This window comes from Sinocyclocheilus grahami, unplaced genomic scaffold, assembly GCF_001515645.1.
Source record: "Sinocyclocheilus grahami isolate Dianchi unplaced genomic scaffold, SAMN03320097.WGS_v1.1 scaffold335.1, whole genome shotgun sequence".
Classification (NCBI taxonomy): Eukaryota; Metazoa; Chordata; class Actinopteri; order Cypriniformes; family Cyprinidae; genus Sinocyclocheilus; species Sinocyclocheilus grahami.
The window spans coordinates 560,202-579,165 of NW_015505514.1; the positions used below are offsets into that span (position 1 = coordinate 560,202).

Sequence of the window (18,964 nt, forward strand, 5' to 3'; positions counted from 1 at the left end):
TATATATAATTAAAAAACAATTTTTTTTTTTAAATGTAACTTATTCCTGTGATGTAAAGCTGAGTTTTCAGCATCATTACTCAAGTCTTCAGTGTCACATGATACTACAGAAATCATTTGAATATGCTGATTTGCTGCTCAGGAAACATTTATTTTGTATTATTCTTTTTTATTATCAGTGTTAAAACCATTGTGCCACTTAGTGTTTTTTGTGGAAACCATGGTTAATTTTTTCAGATTTTTTTATTGAAAATCCAAAGGAACAGCTTTTATTTGATATTTGAAATGTCTTTGTCACTTTTGATCAATGGTGTTGATTGCTTAAGTATTTCTTAAAAAAAAAAAAGCCCATTCTTTTGAACTGTAGTGTAAGCAAAGCCTCAACATTAAGAAAATTATATACCATGAGTACAATATTTCACATTTGTGAGTGTATGTTGGTGTTTTTGTGAACACAATCAAACTACTGTGCTGGGCAGCAGCACCTGCTTTGCTCATCTTTCTGTGAAATCAGCAGCTTTACTGTATCCATCGAGGCAGGAACAGTAATTTCCCGCAGACGGGCACTGATGGTTTGTAAATCAGCAGAGTAAGATGGTAGGATCTGGGAAGGGCTGTTAAAAAGACATTGACCTTGCTGAGATTTTCATTGTCAGCCTTAATAATCTCGTTGGACCGTTGGAAAAACGTCATCCCCTCCACAAACTCCCAGCCACTTACTCACTGTCAGTAGTGATCAGCCTGCAGGAGACAGCCATGATTAGACCTTGTTTGTAATCGACCCTCTCACAGTTGGCATAGCCTCTTCAGGACACTTGTGTCCCGGGAAATGCTTACACACAAACACCTTATATTGGCACAATCGATCATTATTGTAGCTTAACATACGATTATGTTGTTGTTTAAAGTGTTAAACAACTTTGTCTTTTCACACTCTCAGGAGCCGGAGGGGACGTATTTGGAGAAGGCAGACGAGCTCTACTCTCTGATGTGTGCTGTCACAGACAAGGTAAGCAGGGAAGTTCACTGCTGCTGTCAGGATTCAATCATTACTGTGAGCTGAATTTTAGCAAGGCTTTCAAGGCGGAGATGGTTTGTAGCCTGCTGGCTTTGATTTTTCTGATGATCAGCGCGAAGAGAGCGGAGAAGGAGCACTTGTCACGACTCACGAGTAGTGTGGACTAGTGCTCAGCCAGGATTATGAGTAATCAACACATAATTGTCATTTTTAGATGGCTAATAACTGTTAGCTAATAAGATGGCTTTATGAATTGTGATAAAATGTTTAAATGAAATGTTCAGCAATTTACGGTTTGTTAATTTGGTATAATAAGGGATGCACCCATACTGAATTCTGAATTTCGATACCAGTAGCCAATTATTCAGAATACTGATAGTTGGGTTTTCTTAAAGGGGACATCAGATGCCCATTTTCCACAAGTTGGGATGATTCTTTAGGGTCTTCATGAAATGTCTGTAACATACTTTGGTTAAAATTCCTCAATGGTCGTGTGTAAAACAACACCCATTTTATTTCTGTTCACAACGACCCATTTTGGTGCATGTCTCTTTAAATGATAATGAGCTACTGCTCACCCCCTCCCCCTCTTTTGTGGGGCGTGTCAACACGAGATGCGTGAATTGCTGCGTTGGTCTCCATATATGGTTCGGAGGTGGTCTTATTCAAATAGCTAGCTATCTATGTAGAAACCGGCTACAATTTGATACAGCTCGCTGGATGACACAGTTTCAGACTCAGACAGCCAATAACAAACTGGCTGCATGTTTTCTTTATATTATATTATTTTATAATATACTTTAATATAAAAGTGAAAATTAAATCAAATAAAAACTGAAATGTTTGCAAACAACTCAGTTGCACATAAGGTAGTGTTAAAAACTTGCCTTCATGTCAGATTCTTTGAAACGTACATACAGTATATTAACGGTTAATAAGCTTTTTTTTATAGCTAACTAAACAACTGTGAACACTGAATAACTTCCTGAGGTAAATGCAATGTTAAGTGACATTGATCACATGCTGTTTTATTGATGTCTTTCCATGGTTGAAACACTGATTGAGTAATTATATGAGACATGATACATTTCAGTAAGTTGTTCTGTTTCTTTCAACATACATTACCTTCTGATGTTGATTCATGTTTATTTTGGTGCTGTAACTAGTAGTAAAGTGGAAAGGACTTGTGCTCCTAAAGCACTACAGCAATCTGTCACACCACATTTATGAGCGTTAAAACAGCATTTTTTGTTTGAATTTTGTGATAAAGTTGACAGAATTAGAGCATCAAGATTTTGTCTCTTGTAATAAAGCACAAAGCTCTTTGCAATTACTGGACAGGAGGTACACTAGAAATAATGTTTGGTGAAGGGAAAAACCATGGACCTGGCAACCCTGGCTTGAACCCCTTTCCAATAGAACTGCACTTTTTATTTAAGGAGATTGCGTTAATGTCTTTTTATTGCATTAACTTTGATAGCCCTAAATTCTACACAAGAAACATTCTACGACAGTTGTAGTCTGACACATTTTTCCCGCCCCTTTTGATTGACATTATATATCCTAATCAGCCCTGAGCATCGGCTGTTTTTAAACAATAGTGCAGATAATTACTTTTATTGGCCGATACGGGTTATTGGCTGATGAATTGGTGCATCCCTAATAATATGTGGTCTTTAAGGCAACCAAAGCGTTTTTCAGACTGAACTTAATTTTTGATGTGATCTAGCTTACGGCTTGAATGATAAAATGAGCAAATATCACATAGACTTACATTCAGTGAGGAATGAATGAATGAATTCATAATGTGAGAACAGACAGCAGTGTTAGGAATGGCAAGTCAAGTCACCTTTATTTATATAGCGCTTTTAACAATACAGATTGTGTCAAAGCAACTGTACAGCATTGATTAGGAAAATAGTGTGTCAATAATGCAAAGTGACAATAGTAAACACTAATTTTTCAGTTAAAGACAGTTCATCATTGAATTCAGTGATCTCATCATCCAGCTCAGTTCAGTTTAAATAGTATCTATGCAATCAAGTCAACAATATCGCTGGAAATGAAGTGTCCTCAACTAAGCAAGCCCGAGGCGAATTATCAATTATAGTTGTATACGTCAATTATACAAAATATTTGACTGCAACATGCTGTGATTTACAGAGGGGATCGATACAATTCTACAATCTTTCATATAGAGCATCTCACTCACTTCGTCCTGCAGGAAATGAGCCACTTGCACACATCTGTCAGAGTCTCCGCTGATAGAGCAGCTCCGCTGGGCCGCTCGTATCCCAGAGTTCAGACTCTCTCCACGGGATGTTGAAAGTGTATTTGAGAGCCAGCGGAGGAGAACGCTATCAGACTGGGCTTGAAGCTGAACTGATTATCAGATAAATCCTAAGAGTTTATTTTCTTTCAGCTCAAGCCTTTAGAGTAGAGTATCTTCATTCTACTGAAATTGTGAGACCAAATTGCTGTATTCTTGGTTTTATGGGATGCCTTAATTAAGAGGGGGGGGGGGGGGGGTCTTTATATTTGCGGCCAATTGAACATCAGTTGTTCAAAGAATTAAATACAGGCAAAACACAAGCTGCGTACCTCATAACTCTGTCCAAATACATTATTTTAGCCTCTTTAATATGTGAAAGTACAGTGAGGCCAGATGGTCCCCACTGTCCCGTCCATCTGGAGGGACCGACGGGTGTTTTGGAGTTTGTTGCCGTTATCCGTCTCCGAAATGTGTTTAGGTCACCATAGAGGTTGTTCCCTCTTCCTCATGGATCTCCTGACGCTTTTAAAGTGAGTCCGGCTCTGGCAGGACTATTAAGTGGATTAGTTTCACCCACTCAAAAGGGAGTTAGATAATGCCGGCGAGCTCAGAGCCTGCTGTGTTTATTCAGGAGATGTATGTAAATAGATATATAACTGGAGAGCAAGAGATTTTATTTTTACCCTCCCTCCCTCCTGAATTAATCTGGGGGAAATGTGCATTGCTGTCACCCGCCGTTTGCCTGCCTGGAGGAATCGAGCACAAAGGGAATGTCAATCATTTCTCCACTAGATTAGGGATGTTCTAAAATGGGATTTGATGACCTCAGCGAAAATCTATGATGGGTCTTGAATTCTTAGACCCAGGTGCAGGGTTTTTTTTTTTCCACCGCCTCATTTATACAGTTCATCTTCTAGCTTATATATGATAGTAATTTAGCTCTCTTAGATTAAAGGAATGTTCCAGGTTCAGTACAAGTTAAGTGAAATCGACTTCTGGGATATTTTGTCGATAACATCAGAAAACAATTAGAAAGATTACCAAAAGATTACCAACAATTACCAAATTCTTTAAAGGGGTCATATGATGCGATTTCAAGTTTTTCTTTCTCTTTGGAGTGTTACAAGGTGATTGTTCATGGATAAGATCCCTGAAGTTGCAAAGACTAAAGTCTCAAAACCAAAGAGATATTCTTTATCAAAGTTAAGACTCTGCCACGCCCCCCTAAAACGGCTCGTTCTAACACGCCCCCACATATCTACCTCACTATGTGGAAATATTTGCATAATGCTGCCCAAAAGTTCACGCAAAGAAAGAAGGTGTAGTTGCAGTAACCGCAGTTAGTGTTGAAGCAGCATGTCAGGGAGACGCTGTGTGTTTCTAGGCGAAAGCAAAAGCACTTTATTTGGCCTTCCGAAAGTAGATGCATTTAGAAATCTTTAAGATCACTTACAACAGAACAGCAATGCATTTTATGGACGACCGTTTCGTGAACCTAGGAGAGGAGGTCATTCTGACTTTGCTATGACAATCTGGCGCTTCTGAATCGGCTACTGTTTTGTTATTAGTTTAAGTATTTGCTATTGACACACTGGCACATCACAGTGGAGTCAGCTGTCTTAACCGTGGCTTGTGTACTGCAAACACATACCAGCTTCATCACTGTGTCTGTCACGCGACTCTGTTCCCCTTTCGGGCTCTGTCTTTACATTTATTTTGAAAGATGAACCTCGCGATTATGGTAAGGGGCGTTACATTTCCAACGAGTGCTTGCGGTGTTCGGCCAATCACAATGCACTGGGTCAGCTGGCCAATCAGAGCAGACTGCGCTTGTCGGAAGGAGGGACTTTGTAGAAAACTAAGCGTTTGAGAGAGGCGGGGCATAGAGGACCTACAATAATGTACAGTATTTGAAAAAGAATGTGTTTTTTGAACATTAAAGTATGTCAACATATTCTGTTACACCAAATACACAAAATAATGATCTTTAAAAAAGCATCATATGACCCCTTTAAAACAAACATAAATAATATATTGATAATACTTCACCATTATATATATATATACATATATCATAGCATAGCATATATCATATGAAATAATGGGCTGTGGTCACTTCAGTCAGAAAATAAAATAATACTTCACTATTTATTATATTAATACAATATTATATAATAATGAGCTGTGGTTGCCCCAGTCACAAATATAAAGGTCACCTCACGTTAATGTCTGTGTTAATGTCAGTTTGTCCAGTAGTGTTATTGGCATTTGTACAATACTATGTTTAAATCTATTCATTCTTAGTCATTGTTGCCGTCCCAACAATGACTAAAAAAAAGAATCTATTAAAGTACTTATCCTGTAATCGTGAACAACTGGAAAGTTCATGTGAAAGTCATGAAGATTCCAGTGTGGGAACTCTGTGTCTGTCAAAGAGCTATGTGATAAGTGTGTTTGTGTTCTCTGTCAGAGTGTGTTTGGTGATGGGGAGAACACTAAGGTACGAGTGTCTGAACTGGAGGAGGAGGTGAAGACCCTGAAGAAGATCAATAAAGATCTGTATGAGTTCTCCACTCAACTCCTGACCAAACCCAACTAGAAGAGCTTTCAGAAGTCCTCCGTCGGAACAGTCGGATCAGTACGAGAACAACGGGAGAGAGAAATGCATAAAATGGACTGAAAAGTACCAACTATTCTTTCCTGCCCTAGTTTTGTGTCTTAAGGGCAGGGGTTTTTTTTATATCCATCTCAACACAAACTCAAGGACCGGAGGTATATTTATAGTATGTGCTGCCATTTACTTTTTTTTTTAAACTTTTATTGTAATCCTAAACTTTAAGTATTTGCTGTTTATGTTACAACATTTTTTCTGTACACTTTATTAAAAAGAAAAGCTTCCAAAAAATAAATAAATCATCCGTGTGACCTTTGAATAATTTTTCAGCCTCTTTATTAGGTTTCAAAATAGTAGCCATTCCAACCAGCACGTATAAGGCACAGAAAATAAACATAAAAGTCTGAATTACCTACATACAGTATTTTTTCTTCTCATTCTCTTTCAATTTCATTTTTGTTTAAAATATTAATAAAAGCCATTTAGACGATGCATCTGCCACAAAATTCAAGATTTGCTTTTTTAATTGTTTATTTATTGTTACAAACCTTTGTGTACTTGACTTTTGGAAATTTGGAAATTATATATTGATAATTTGATAGATAACTGCAGTATTTCTCAGTTTCGGTGTGCTTTGTAAAATGTAAGTCACATAATTAATATAATAATGTTCCATAACACGGTTGAACAGAAAGACAAATTAAGAATTTTCTCACAAATAGCAAGGATTTATTTATTTATTTAATTGTTACTAACCTTGAAGTGCTATTTTAGTTCACAGTGTCACGTAAATTTTGAAATGATGTACTTATTGGATAGGTAACTGCAGTATCGCTCAGTTTTGGTGTGTTCTGTAAAATGTAAATCACACAATAAACATATAATAATATTCCCTAACATTTTTAAGGGGAAAACTGAGCATAACAGGGTTGAACACAAATCCAAATTAAGAACTCTTACAAATTGTAGTTATGTATTGTTAGAAACTTTTAAGTGCAACTTCACATGTCACTGTACATTTGGAAATTAGATACTTATAGTTTGATTGATAACTGCAGTATTGCTCAGTTTTGGTGTGCTTAGAAAAATTTTAATCACACATTAATATATAAAAATATCCAATAATTTATCTTATTTTTCATGGGGAAAAAGTCAGAGCTTTACAGGGTTTAACAGAGAGATAAATTAAAACAAGCATTTTAAAAAACATTTTGAAAAAAATTAAAACTAAACAATGTCAACGTTTACAGTAGTGTTCTGTTAAGTTTATAAGTATACTATTAAGTGATGGAGAATTCAAACCCTCGGAGGGTCTTTGCGATCTTTGCTCTGAACTTCAACCTCAAACATGAGGTCCTTCTCAGTGAGTCTGCAGCGTCCTGCTGTACATCCAGCAGCTGTCAGCAAAGTTATTGTCTTGTAACTTGAAGCTGACCAGAAAGATCAGATTAGCCGTGTTCATATAGCCTCACACCGTGTACTTGTTGCAATGACACTTTCGATCTGGCTTCCTCCACGTGTGCCTCTCTTCTGCTTTGCAGTGCAGCCTAAAACTTTGCACCTTTCCCCTGCACAGCGGCTTATTTTCCATCCCTTGTTACAGGAGAGTAAAGCTGCCCTCGCTGTAACCCTTGCAGACGTCTCCCAGGATTTAACATTCTGGAAACATCCGCAGAGTCTTAAAGAGGAAATATTCTAGCCTTTAAAAACTTAAAATAAATCAAATCAAAGAAAGGAATGGAAAAAAGTAATCAGCATTCCAGCGGCATGCTGTTGTGAATGCAGAGAATTCTTGATTTCTATCTAGTTAACTCAATTAGACTTTGTGATGCAGATAAGACCCATCTGAGTATCATCGTCTTAGGACGGAGCCACAGACAGAAAGAACCACTGATAACAATTACAACTACCTCTCAGCACTTCCTCTTTGAAGTTACTTCAGCTGTTCCTGCTAACAAGAGGGAGAAACAGTTCCTTAGCCACACACACACACACACACACACATTCGCTCCAATCATCGTGTGGAAACTCATTCCTTCACCTTGACAGACTCATTCTGTAGCCCTCAGCTCTGGGAAGCATTGAAAGCAGGTGGTTCATGGAAGAACAGCTTCTTAAGAGCTTATGTTGTTGCAGTGGTTGATAAGGAAAGGTGTGCTTTGAGTGTGTGATGCGAAACACTTGCTCCCTCAGCACTGTGTGTTCCTTTAAAGGAAAAGTTCAGGCAGAAATGAAAGTTTGTTGCAAACCTGAATGAGTTTCTTTCTTCTGTTGAGCACAAAAGAAGATATTTTGAAGAATGTTGACTTCCATAGGATTTGTCCATATGTCAGTGGGGACCCAAAATAAACTCTTAAAACACCCTTTTTTTCCTCTCTCACACAAGTTTTGTCTGCAAACAATGTCCAACATGAGGAAATGTTATTTTTCTGAAATTGAATGCACATTTTAACCACATTATTGTAATTTCCATGACATATCAAGTGATGTAATCATGTGGTAGAAATTGTGTATAAATATTATGACATAATATAAAAATTATGTGTAAATATAAATATTTTTTGAATACAATTGGATACTCATTTGGCGTGTTAATATTGATTTATTCCAAAAAATATAAACAAATATAATTTTCACAAATATATAACACTTAAAAAAAAAAATTAGATGTGGCAACATCTCCAAAACCGTTGAATGCATGCACTTGAGCTTGTCTCTTTGGTAAACTATATACAGTATCATATATCCTTCACTGCCTTTGATATCCCACAATCCTTTGTGTGTGTGTGTGTGTACTATCTTGCTGTATGAATTAAAATGCTGTTTTATGGAGCAGCTGAAAGCAGCATATTTAATCCGTTCAATAAATTTTTATCATTTAATTTCTATCTAGAGATAGACATTCTACTCAAATATTCAGTTGACTAGCTCACTTATATATTTTCCAGATCATCAGATGTGATGTTTTGATGTCTTGAAACATGCTCTGAGACAAGTTGCTTTTAAAAGTGCCTTAAGTCTATTAAATGGATAGTTCACCCAAAAAAATTTGACTTTTATTATGACTATTTTATTTAGTCATTCTAAACCTAAAGCTTTCTTTATTCTGTGGAATATAAAAAAGAAGATATTATGAAAATGTCCTGTATTTGTCTCCAATGACTCATTGTATGACCAAAAACAGTTGGAACATTTGTATTGTCGTCTTTGACATGTCTTCTGTTTCTACAGCTTTAGTGGCTTTATACATGAGCCAGTGATTATTGAATTTATCCCAAATTAAAAGAACAGTATGCAAGGCGACTCAAGTCTTGATTACAATATCGCTCAAACATTGTATAGTGCTCAAATCTGTGTTGATTGCCGTCTCGTTTCATGCAGCTGTCAAGCAGAGTGCTCATTTCAATGCCAGCTTGTGTCCTTATTTACAAACTTCGCTTATTTAATGTCAGGAGATTTAGCGGATTTACTGCCATGTGTTAAGTAGAAGTCTGTCTTGTGCTCTTTCTTTGAAACACTAAATGTCATGTAGTCTCTAAATCCATATATCAATGTTTTCTGGTAAACAAATGAGCAATAAATAAATAAATTTAAAAAAAGCAAAAAGGTAATGGATCTGATGTCCTTTTGGTTAGCTTACTTTCAAATGTCAGTCGCTAAGGGCTGGGTCATTATGCAGTAAATACATTCAGGTTAGCCCTGGATATGGGCATTTTTTCCACTTTATAAAACATTTTAATAGACATTTTGATATCAGATCAGGGTTATTATAGTTAACGAAAATTAAAATTAAAACTTTATTTCAGCTAGTTGACAAGGCAACATTTCTCATTTAGTTTAACTTGATACGTTAGCATAACTATAAATAAAATTAAAATATAAAAACATTTATATATAGACATATTTAAAAATGACAAAAACACACGACAAAATGACAAAAACAGTTCACTAAAATTACGCTCAAAACAGAAAATATGAAATTCAGTATAATTAGAATTGTGGAATTAATAGATTAGGGATTTCATTGCACTGTCCACTTTACCAGCAACTCTTCAGCAAGTCCATTCCCCATTGATTTTCTCGAAGTTTCATAAAGAATTTTAAGCCTTGAACCACACCAACCATCTCCAAAATGAATCATAGCACTGCAACATTTGATTCAAAGCAAAACAAAACAAAAAAACTGAAAAAAGCAAGAAGATTTAATATCCTGTAAAAGAGTGAATGAGCTACTCTTGCCATAAAGCATTGCAAATAAAATTAGCAATGATTTAGTCAAGTCACTTTTATTTATATAGCGCTTTATACAATACAGATTGTCAAAGCAGCTGTACAGTGTTAAACAGGAAAAATGTGTGCTGATAATGCAAGAGCTTAAACTATTCAGGGCTTTATAAGTAATTAGCAAGATTTTAAAATGTATTCGATTTTCAATAGGGAGCCAGTGCAGAGTTGACCGAACTGGGCTAATATGGTCGCACTTCCAGAGCAACCACCCAATAAAGCATTGCAATAATCTAACCTTGAGGTCATGAACGCATGAATTAACATTTCTATTTGACATTGAGAGCATAGGTTGTAATTCATATATATTTTTAAGATGGAAAAATGTGGTTTTACAAATGCTAGAAACATGGCTTTCAAAGGAAAGATTGCTATCAAATAGCACACCTAGGTTCTGATGACGCAGAATTGACAGCACAGCCATCAAGTGTTAGACAGTGTTCTAGATTATTACATGCAGAGAATTTTGGTCCGATAATTAACAACAATTTTTTTCAGAATTTAGCAGTAGGAAATTACTAGTCATCCAGTTTTTTATATCAGCTATGCATTCTGTTAGTTTTGCAAATTGGTCTGTTTTATCAGGCCGTGAAAAAATATAGAGCTGAGTATCATCAGCATAACGGTGAAAGCTAACACCATGTTTCCTGATGATATCTCCCAAGGGTAGCATGTGAAGCGTGAAAAACAACATGCCTAGTACTGAGCCTTGTGGTACGCCATACTGCACTTGTGAACGATATGATACTTTATTCACTGCTATGAATTGATGACAGTCAGATAAGTATGATTTGAACCATGCCAATGCAATTCCACTAATGCCAACATCATTTTCTAGTCTATTCAAAAAGATGTGGTTGATAGTGCTAAGATCCAGTAGCACTAATAGAGAGATACAACCACGATCGGATGATAAGAGCAGGTCATTTGTAACTCTGATGAGAGCAGTCTCAGTACTATGATTCGGTCTAAATCCTGACTGGAAATCCTCACAGATACCATTTTTCTCTAAGAAAGAACATTGTTGTGAGGAGACTACCTTTTCTAGTATCTAGAAAAAGGAGATTTAAGATCGGTCTGTCGTTAACTAATTCTCCAGGATCAAGTTGTGGTTTTTTTTGTGAGCGGCTTAATAACAGCCAGTTTGATGTTTTTTGGGGCATATCCTAATGACAATGACAAATTAATGATATTCAGAAAACTAAAAAAAATACTACTTTAAAAATGACTTTAAGTAAATGGTTAAAAGTACAAATATATAATATTCTATAAGTTAAAATAATATAACATTTTCAATTAACTGTGTATGAACAGTATGTGTTTATTAAGAGTGTTTGGTTTGAGAGAGCCTGCTATTGGCCCTCTTTTGCTTTCATTTACCAATAAGTTTAGGTCCTCGTATTAGTGTTTATCAGTTCAGTTATGGACAATATTGCATGCGTAAAAGTTTTTTTTTTCTCCAAGGGAATATAGTCACCACCAGAGGACAGTTCTGTCCATTCAGACTGTTCTTTTTTGGCATTTATTTTTTGGGTATTTCATTTTATCACAACATTTTAGATGTCTGTTTTTATTTCTGACTCTTAAAATTGAATATAAAAAAACTTTTAGAAAGTGGATTATGCATAGCTGATGTAGAACAAACTACTCATAAGGCTTGGCTAATGGTCTCTCTGAGACTGCTGTTGTTAAAACATATTTCACAATATTACTGTTACTGTATATTTGATGAATGCAGCCTTGGTGAATATAAGAGACGTCTTTTAAAAGCATTGGTATATATGATATATATTCTCAACTGTAAGTCAGGTTTTGGATGGACAGTAAATGAATAGATGTCATTGTATTATTGATATGGTACATGGTGTGGTCACCATAAACTTATAAATTAACTACTGCATCAACACAAAAAAGGAGACATTTCTGAAATTACCTCAACAGTAAGGAGATATTAGAGTTCAGATGACAGGACACATGAGGAGGATTGCAATAAATATGAATAAAAAAGGGCATGTTTATTAAACAACTGAGGATTGTAATATGTAACATATTTAAGCAACATCATAACCAAGAATGGTGTTGTTCCTATATATCAGAAGAGAAATAAATAAATGATTACACATAAATTAATTAATAACAAGGCGTTGCATTCAACCCTCCACCAACGCCGTCTCTCATTGCATCACTGGTTAGCCTCTGGTCTAAATTCATCAAATCATCAAAAGTTCCTCACCACTAAAAGGTGCTGTAAGCAGTTTTACAAAATGGTATACAGAAATTAATCTTAAAAATAACATTCTGGAGGCTCACACCGATCTCGGTGTAAACAGTATGATAAAACATCTCAAAGGTCATTTTCTTGGTCTAGCCAGTCAGAATGCTTTTGGGGCATGTTCTGCTTTTACATACACAAGTCCATATATGGGGAGCCGGAAGCCAAGTGCGTGATTCAACGCAGCGTTTTTTAGGAGTTTGCCAGGTACAAAATGTGTCAAGAAGTGCTTACACAGCCATCCGTCCTAAAGGGAACAGGAAAACAGAGGAAAATAAAGAGACCAAAAAGCGACGGGACCAAAAAAAGAAGCAAGACGAGAGTGAATGCTGTTAAAGCTTTTCATCGCTGGAGGGAGCCGAGAGCTTCAAAGTGCATGTCAACAGACGCCGAGTTTGCTTTGCTTTTGCTTGAGAGGTCAATCTGTTGATTGGTGACCATGGTTACAGCAAAACCTAGAAGTTGAAGAAAGATAAGGTCTGATGGAAAGTCTAGAATGGCAAATGTGCTTTACAGTACCTTTTTAGGCACTACACACTTTTATGTATGAACGTCAATGTATTATATAGCAAGATACCAAACAAATTGTCATCTGCAAACTAACTATTTTCTAAGCCTTTTTTGCAATAACAAGGTGTAAAGGTGATTTTTAGTTAAATTATTGCGTCAGCAGATATTTTAGTACAGTATATGTCCATATTGTGAAATATTTTGAATATAAAGTGTCTATGTACTGTCTGTGTTTCCAGTAAATTACGCATGTTTTGATATTTGTCCAATACAATGAAATTAATGTATTTTTAGTTGTCTGAATACATTTGTGACCCTGGACCACAAAACCAGTCTTAAATGTCAATTTAAAAAAAAATAACTTCTTTAAATTCAAAAGCTTTTTTTCAAAAAAGCTGAATAAATAAACTTTCCACTGATGTATCTGGTGAAATCTGGAATCTGAGGGTGCAAAAAAATCGAAATATTGAGAAAATCGCTTTCAAAGTTGTCCAAATGAAGTCCTTAGCAATGCATATTACTAATCAGAAATTCAGTTTTGATATATTTACAGTAGGAAATTTACAAAATATCTTCATGGAACATGATCTGTATATATCCTAATGATTTTTGGCATAAAAGAAAAATCTATCATTTTGACCCATACAATGTATGCTACATTTAGGCTATTGCTAAAAATATACCCCAGCGACTTAAGACTGGTTTTGTGGTCCAGGGTCACATTTCAGGACATTTTCAAAACAAACCATATGCTGAATAGCCCATTCCAGCATGTTCGTGATTGCTTGCCAGATTCTCAAGGCTCTTAAATACCTGAGGTGGTTCAACCATCTGACAGGTTGTTTATTAAGGATGGAAGAATCTGACAGATGCACAGTGAATGAGAGTTTTCAAACAGAGCGAGAAAGAGAAAAGAAACATTCACTGTATCTGAGAGGATAATGAATAGGCAGCGAGCGGCACTCATCTGGCATAGGCGATTCAGCAAAAGCAATGTGTTTACTTCTTGCAGAGGTATATGACAATAGTGACATCCCTTACTGTATTTTGAATTATTCGTACATTGTGAATGATAAATTGACCTTGACATTTCACAGTTTGATACCAGTGAAGTAACTTAAGGCATTTCCCTGTCAATTTATTTAAAAACCATCATCTAAATCTGTTGTCCCCAAAGAACAGCTTGTGTCATTTAAACACTGTGGCATTTGTGGAAAATCCCCTTTCTTTTCTTAAGCTTTGAAGATTTGCAATTCTCCTTGCTTCAGTCACCTGGCTTGACGAGTGTACAAAGCATTCCCCTTCATACCCTGTTACATTTCACGCTCATGTGGAACCGCGGACGTCTCGGGAATGTTGAAGCGGCAACGTGACATTTAAAAGCTGACCGCCTTATTGCATTGTCACGATTCTCTGACAGAAAACAGAAAGGTAAGATGGGGTTCTGCTTCTCCTCAAAACACAAGAAATGGGGTCTTTTTACAAATGTGGCTGCCTGGCCATCCAACCTTTAGATTCTGGAGGATTGTCTGAGGGAATTTATCTCAGTCGCCTGCAGTTGATGATTTTACAGTTGTACTGAAATTCAAATAAAAATGTGTTCACAGAAGAATCTTTCTGGGTTCCTCAAAAAACCTTTCAGTAATCAACCATGTTTCTTAGTGTGAAGAACATTTTAATCATCTAAAGAACCCTTTTCTAAAGATCCTTGAATGCAATAGAAAGGTTCCATGGATGTTAAATGTTCTTCTTGGAACTATCAATGCTTATAAAGAAGTGTATTCTAGACTTTTACTGAACCAGCAACGTTTTGTAATATGTTGCTCATAACACTCAAGCGGTCAAGAAGACCCTCATGGCAATATCAGTAAGTCTCTTAAAATATTTGTGCTTTTTATGATAAGGCAAGGTTAGTTTGAGTTTAAAAATTGTATGGTACGACTCTCCAGCTTGATGATATTTATGGTATTTTCATGAATAATTCATTATATCTGTTTAAAAAAAATTATCCTACAAAATGTAATTAAATAAATATATGTTATAAACTTAAATGTATGTATGAAAATATGTTATTACTTTTTACTTGGTCATTCAGTTGAATCTTTTCATGAAAATAGTGTAAAAGTTTTTTAAAAGGCAAGGCAATTGTATTTATATACAGCACATTTCATACACTGGTAATTCAAAGTGCTTTACAAAAAAAAAATCACTTAAAATAGTAGTCATACATTTTCATAAGAAATAAAAAATACAGTACAATAAAAGTAAAAATTAACAATTGAAGAAAATAATATTTAAGTTAAAAAGAGAACATTCTACATTCAATTGAAAATGAGGGATATAAAAGGAAAAGAGGATTAAATTCAAGGTACAAAAAGTAAATTTATTCATGTTTAAAGTTTTTTCCTTTTTTATCACAAATCCTTATTTTTATCTACCCTTTTAATATTTACACGTTTCAGCCACAGCGTGGTGTCACCTTCTGAAAGCTATATTCTTACAGGTCATTTGTAACACTCATTTCTTTCAGGAATTAACACACCCTCCTGAGCCTCTTCAGACTGCTTATGTTCTCTCCTGAGTATCAAATGTTTGTGAAACTGACAACAAACAAGGGCACTCCTTAGCCAGCGAGTTATCTGTTAGGTGCAGACATGATTTAAACAATGACAAAGTCTGCATATTTGCTCTGGCTCTGGCTTTTTTTTTCCATCTTGGAGAGATAAAGTCTTTCATTTAATTGGTGTTGTCCTGTGTTGGCTTTTGTATCACAGCACAGATTCACTGTTAATCTCACCTCATTTCCTCTGCTGTTAAACCACACAGCACAGTTGAAAGGACAGTGGATGGTCACCTATTATCAGAACACCTTTAGAGACAAGGATACCTCTCTGGTGTGTATTAGCCATTAGCAGAGCTCCAGAGGGGAGCTCAGATCAGTTGATCACGCACTCTGATCAATATACGGTCTCGAGGAAATTGGCTGGGGTAGTTGCGCTACAGAAAAAGGTTCAGCTGACAGCTGTGACTGACTGGCTGCTAATGAGGCTGAGTGTTCATGCAAGCTGGGTGATGTTGCACAAAATACTTTGAGGAGGCCTTATTGAAAAAAAAAAACAAGCAAGCAAGACGAAATAGGTGCTATGAGTTTGTGCATTATCAATGATCACTTTCCAGGAGTTTATCATGTTCTTGTAGCTCTGTCAGATTTTTGTCAAAACAATAAGTTTTGCTTGTGGACTTGCAAAGGAGCTACAGTGATGAGGAGGTTACAATTTGTAAATATATAATGTGTGTAATTATTATTATATAATAAAGTAAATTTTAATTGACATACATAATTGGCATTATATATATATATATATATATATATATATATATATACAGTGGGTACGGAAAGTATTCAGACCCCCTTACATTTTTCATGTATTTATAACTTAAAAGATGTAAATTTAATTTAGAATAAATTTTTTAAATTATATATTAATTTTAAATATTACAATGTTAAAATGTCTGTCTATCTATCTATCTATATTATAAAAAGTGTATTATTATGAATAACATCTCTTCAGTTATGAGGCTGAGTGTAATATATTTTCTTGTTTTATTTTCTTTGCTGGCTGAATGAATCAGCAGACTCATTTTAATGGTCTGTGAGAAATGCAATATGCTAATTGTGGCATTCCATAGCGTTGACAAGAATGAACTACATTGCATAATGATTACTTACCGCCTTTACATACACTTTCAAATACAGCTGATTGGGGGTGACATTAAAATTGCACCTTTCTCTCTTCTGAGGTAATCCATGTTTCATAATTCTTACTTTTTTGGGGAAAGTGGTAGAATATTAATAGTGGATTTTTCCCTTTTTGCTGTTGGAGCAAAATATAAACCAGTTTGTAAACCAGTGGTAAAATTTTCCCTGCTATTGTTTACTTCAAACGCAAAAATATGAAAAGGTTCCAGCTTCAAACAATTGAGCATATTTGCTGAATGTCTTGTTTTAACTTTAAATCCAAAGATTTTATTTTATACTGACATTTCATTGCACCACTTAAGGAATAACCAGCAGACAAATATAAATAGTGACTTTGTTCTATTTCTCATTTAGTGCTTAATATTAGTAATTAAGGGAAATTCTACATTAGTTTCACATTCCATGCTACTCTAGTTCTTTATAGCGTATAACAGGGTGTGTGATTGGCCAAGGCTTCAGTCCACCTTCATCAGATTCCATTTTACCGCATGACTGGCCCGTATCGAATCCCTGATACTCGGGTCCAAAACAGTGACCCACTTACCATCACCTGCCTTCTGTTATCTCTTACTTGTCTATTAATTTTCTTAATGGTAATTTAAGTGCTTTTATCCCTCTCTCAGCTTGTTTATTATATATTTGCAGACTTGATTATATGACAGGGGGAAGCAGAAGGAATAGTTCACCCTATGTTGTGAAAATTCATTGTTGCCTCTTTTTTGTTCCAGGTCATTTCCATCCATCCATCCATGAATGTATGTATGTATGTAATCTTCACACAGCTCACTGTCATACAACAACAGTTATGTAGTCACCAAATAGTGACCATACACACTTTTAAAAAAAATTATTTATTGGCACTGATGGTTCTATAGACTATAAAATTATGACACAGCATATTTGCTGAATGTCTTGTTTTAACTTTAAATCCAAAGATTTTATTTTATACTGACATTTCATTGCACCACTTAAGGAATAACCAGCAGACAAATATAAATAGTGACTTTGTTCTATTTCTCATTTAGTGCTTAATATTAGTAATTAAGGGAAATTCTACATTAGTTTCACATTCCATGCTACTCTAGTTCTTTATAGCGTATAACAGGGTGTGTGATTGGCCAAGGCTTCAGTCCACCTTCATCAGATTCCATTTTACCGCATGACTGGCCCGTATCGAATCCCTGATACTCGGGTCCAAAACAGTGACCCACTTACCATCACCTGCCTTCTGTTATCTCTTACTTGTCTATTAATTTTCTTAATGGTAATTTAAGTGCTTTTATCCCTCTCTCAGCTTGTTTATTATATATTTGCAGACTTGATTATATGACAGGGGGAAGCAGAAGGAATAGTTCACCCTATGTTGTGAAAATTCATTGTTGCCTCTTTTTTGTTCCAGGTCATTTCCATCCATCCATCCATGAATGTATGTATGTATGTAATCTTCACACAGCTCACTGTCATACAACAACAGTTATGTAGTCACCAAATAGTGACCATACACACTTTTAAAAAAAATTATTTATTGGCACTGATGGTTCTATAGACTATAAAATTATGACACTTTCAAGTTGTCTAAATCCACCAACATTTTCCACATTAACACCTGGTTTGAAAATGTAGGCTGACTAGCTTGTTTATTCTATATTTGCAGACTTGATTATATGACAGGGGGAAGCAGAAGGAATAGTTCACCCTATGTTGTAAAAATTCATTGTTGCCTCTTTTTTGTTCCAGGTCATTTCCATCCATCCATCCATGAATGTATGTATGTATGTAATCTTCACACAGCTCACTGTCATACAACAACAGTTATGTAGTCACCAAATAGTGACCATACACACTTTTAAAAAAAATTATTTATTGGCACTGATGGTTCTATAGACTATAAAATTATGACACTTTCAAGTTGTCTAAATCCACCAACATTTTCCACATTAACACCTGGTTTGAAAATGTAGGCTGACTACATTTTAGAGCTGCCTCAGTGTAATGATGACAAATTTTTTTCATTTTTGAGTAAACTATTCCTATAAAGGGGTCATATGATGCAATTTCAATTGTTCTTTTCTCTTTGGAGTGTTACAAACTCTTGGTGCATAAAGAAGATCTGTAAAGTTGCAAAGACTAAAGTCTCAAATCCAAAGAGATATTCTTTATCAAAGTTAAGAGTCAGCCACGCCTACCTAAAACGGCTCGTTCTAACATGCCCCCACCTACCTACCTCACGATGT

At 35.5% G+C, this 18,964-nt stretch overlaps 1 protein-coding gene across 1 annotated transcript in view; it reads left to right on the forward strand.

Moving 5' to 3' along the window:
- LOC107602772 (WD repeat-containing protein 18-like) overlaps positions 1-5,936 on the forward strand; it is a 90,301-nt gene extending 84,365 nt beyond the window's left edge. Inside the window, exons 8-9 of the mRNA XM_016295348.1 lie at positions 941-1,009; positions 5,761-5,936. Of these exons, the coding sequence (XP_016150834.1) occupies positions 941-1,009; positions 5,761-5,889 (198 nt within the window). The 3' untranslated portion in view covers positions 5,890-5,936. The remainder of the gene's footprint in view (positions 1-940; positions 1,010-5,760) is intronic.
- Positions 5,937-18,964: the final 13,028 nt, after the last annotated feature.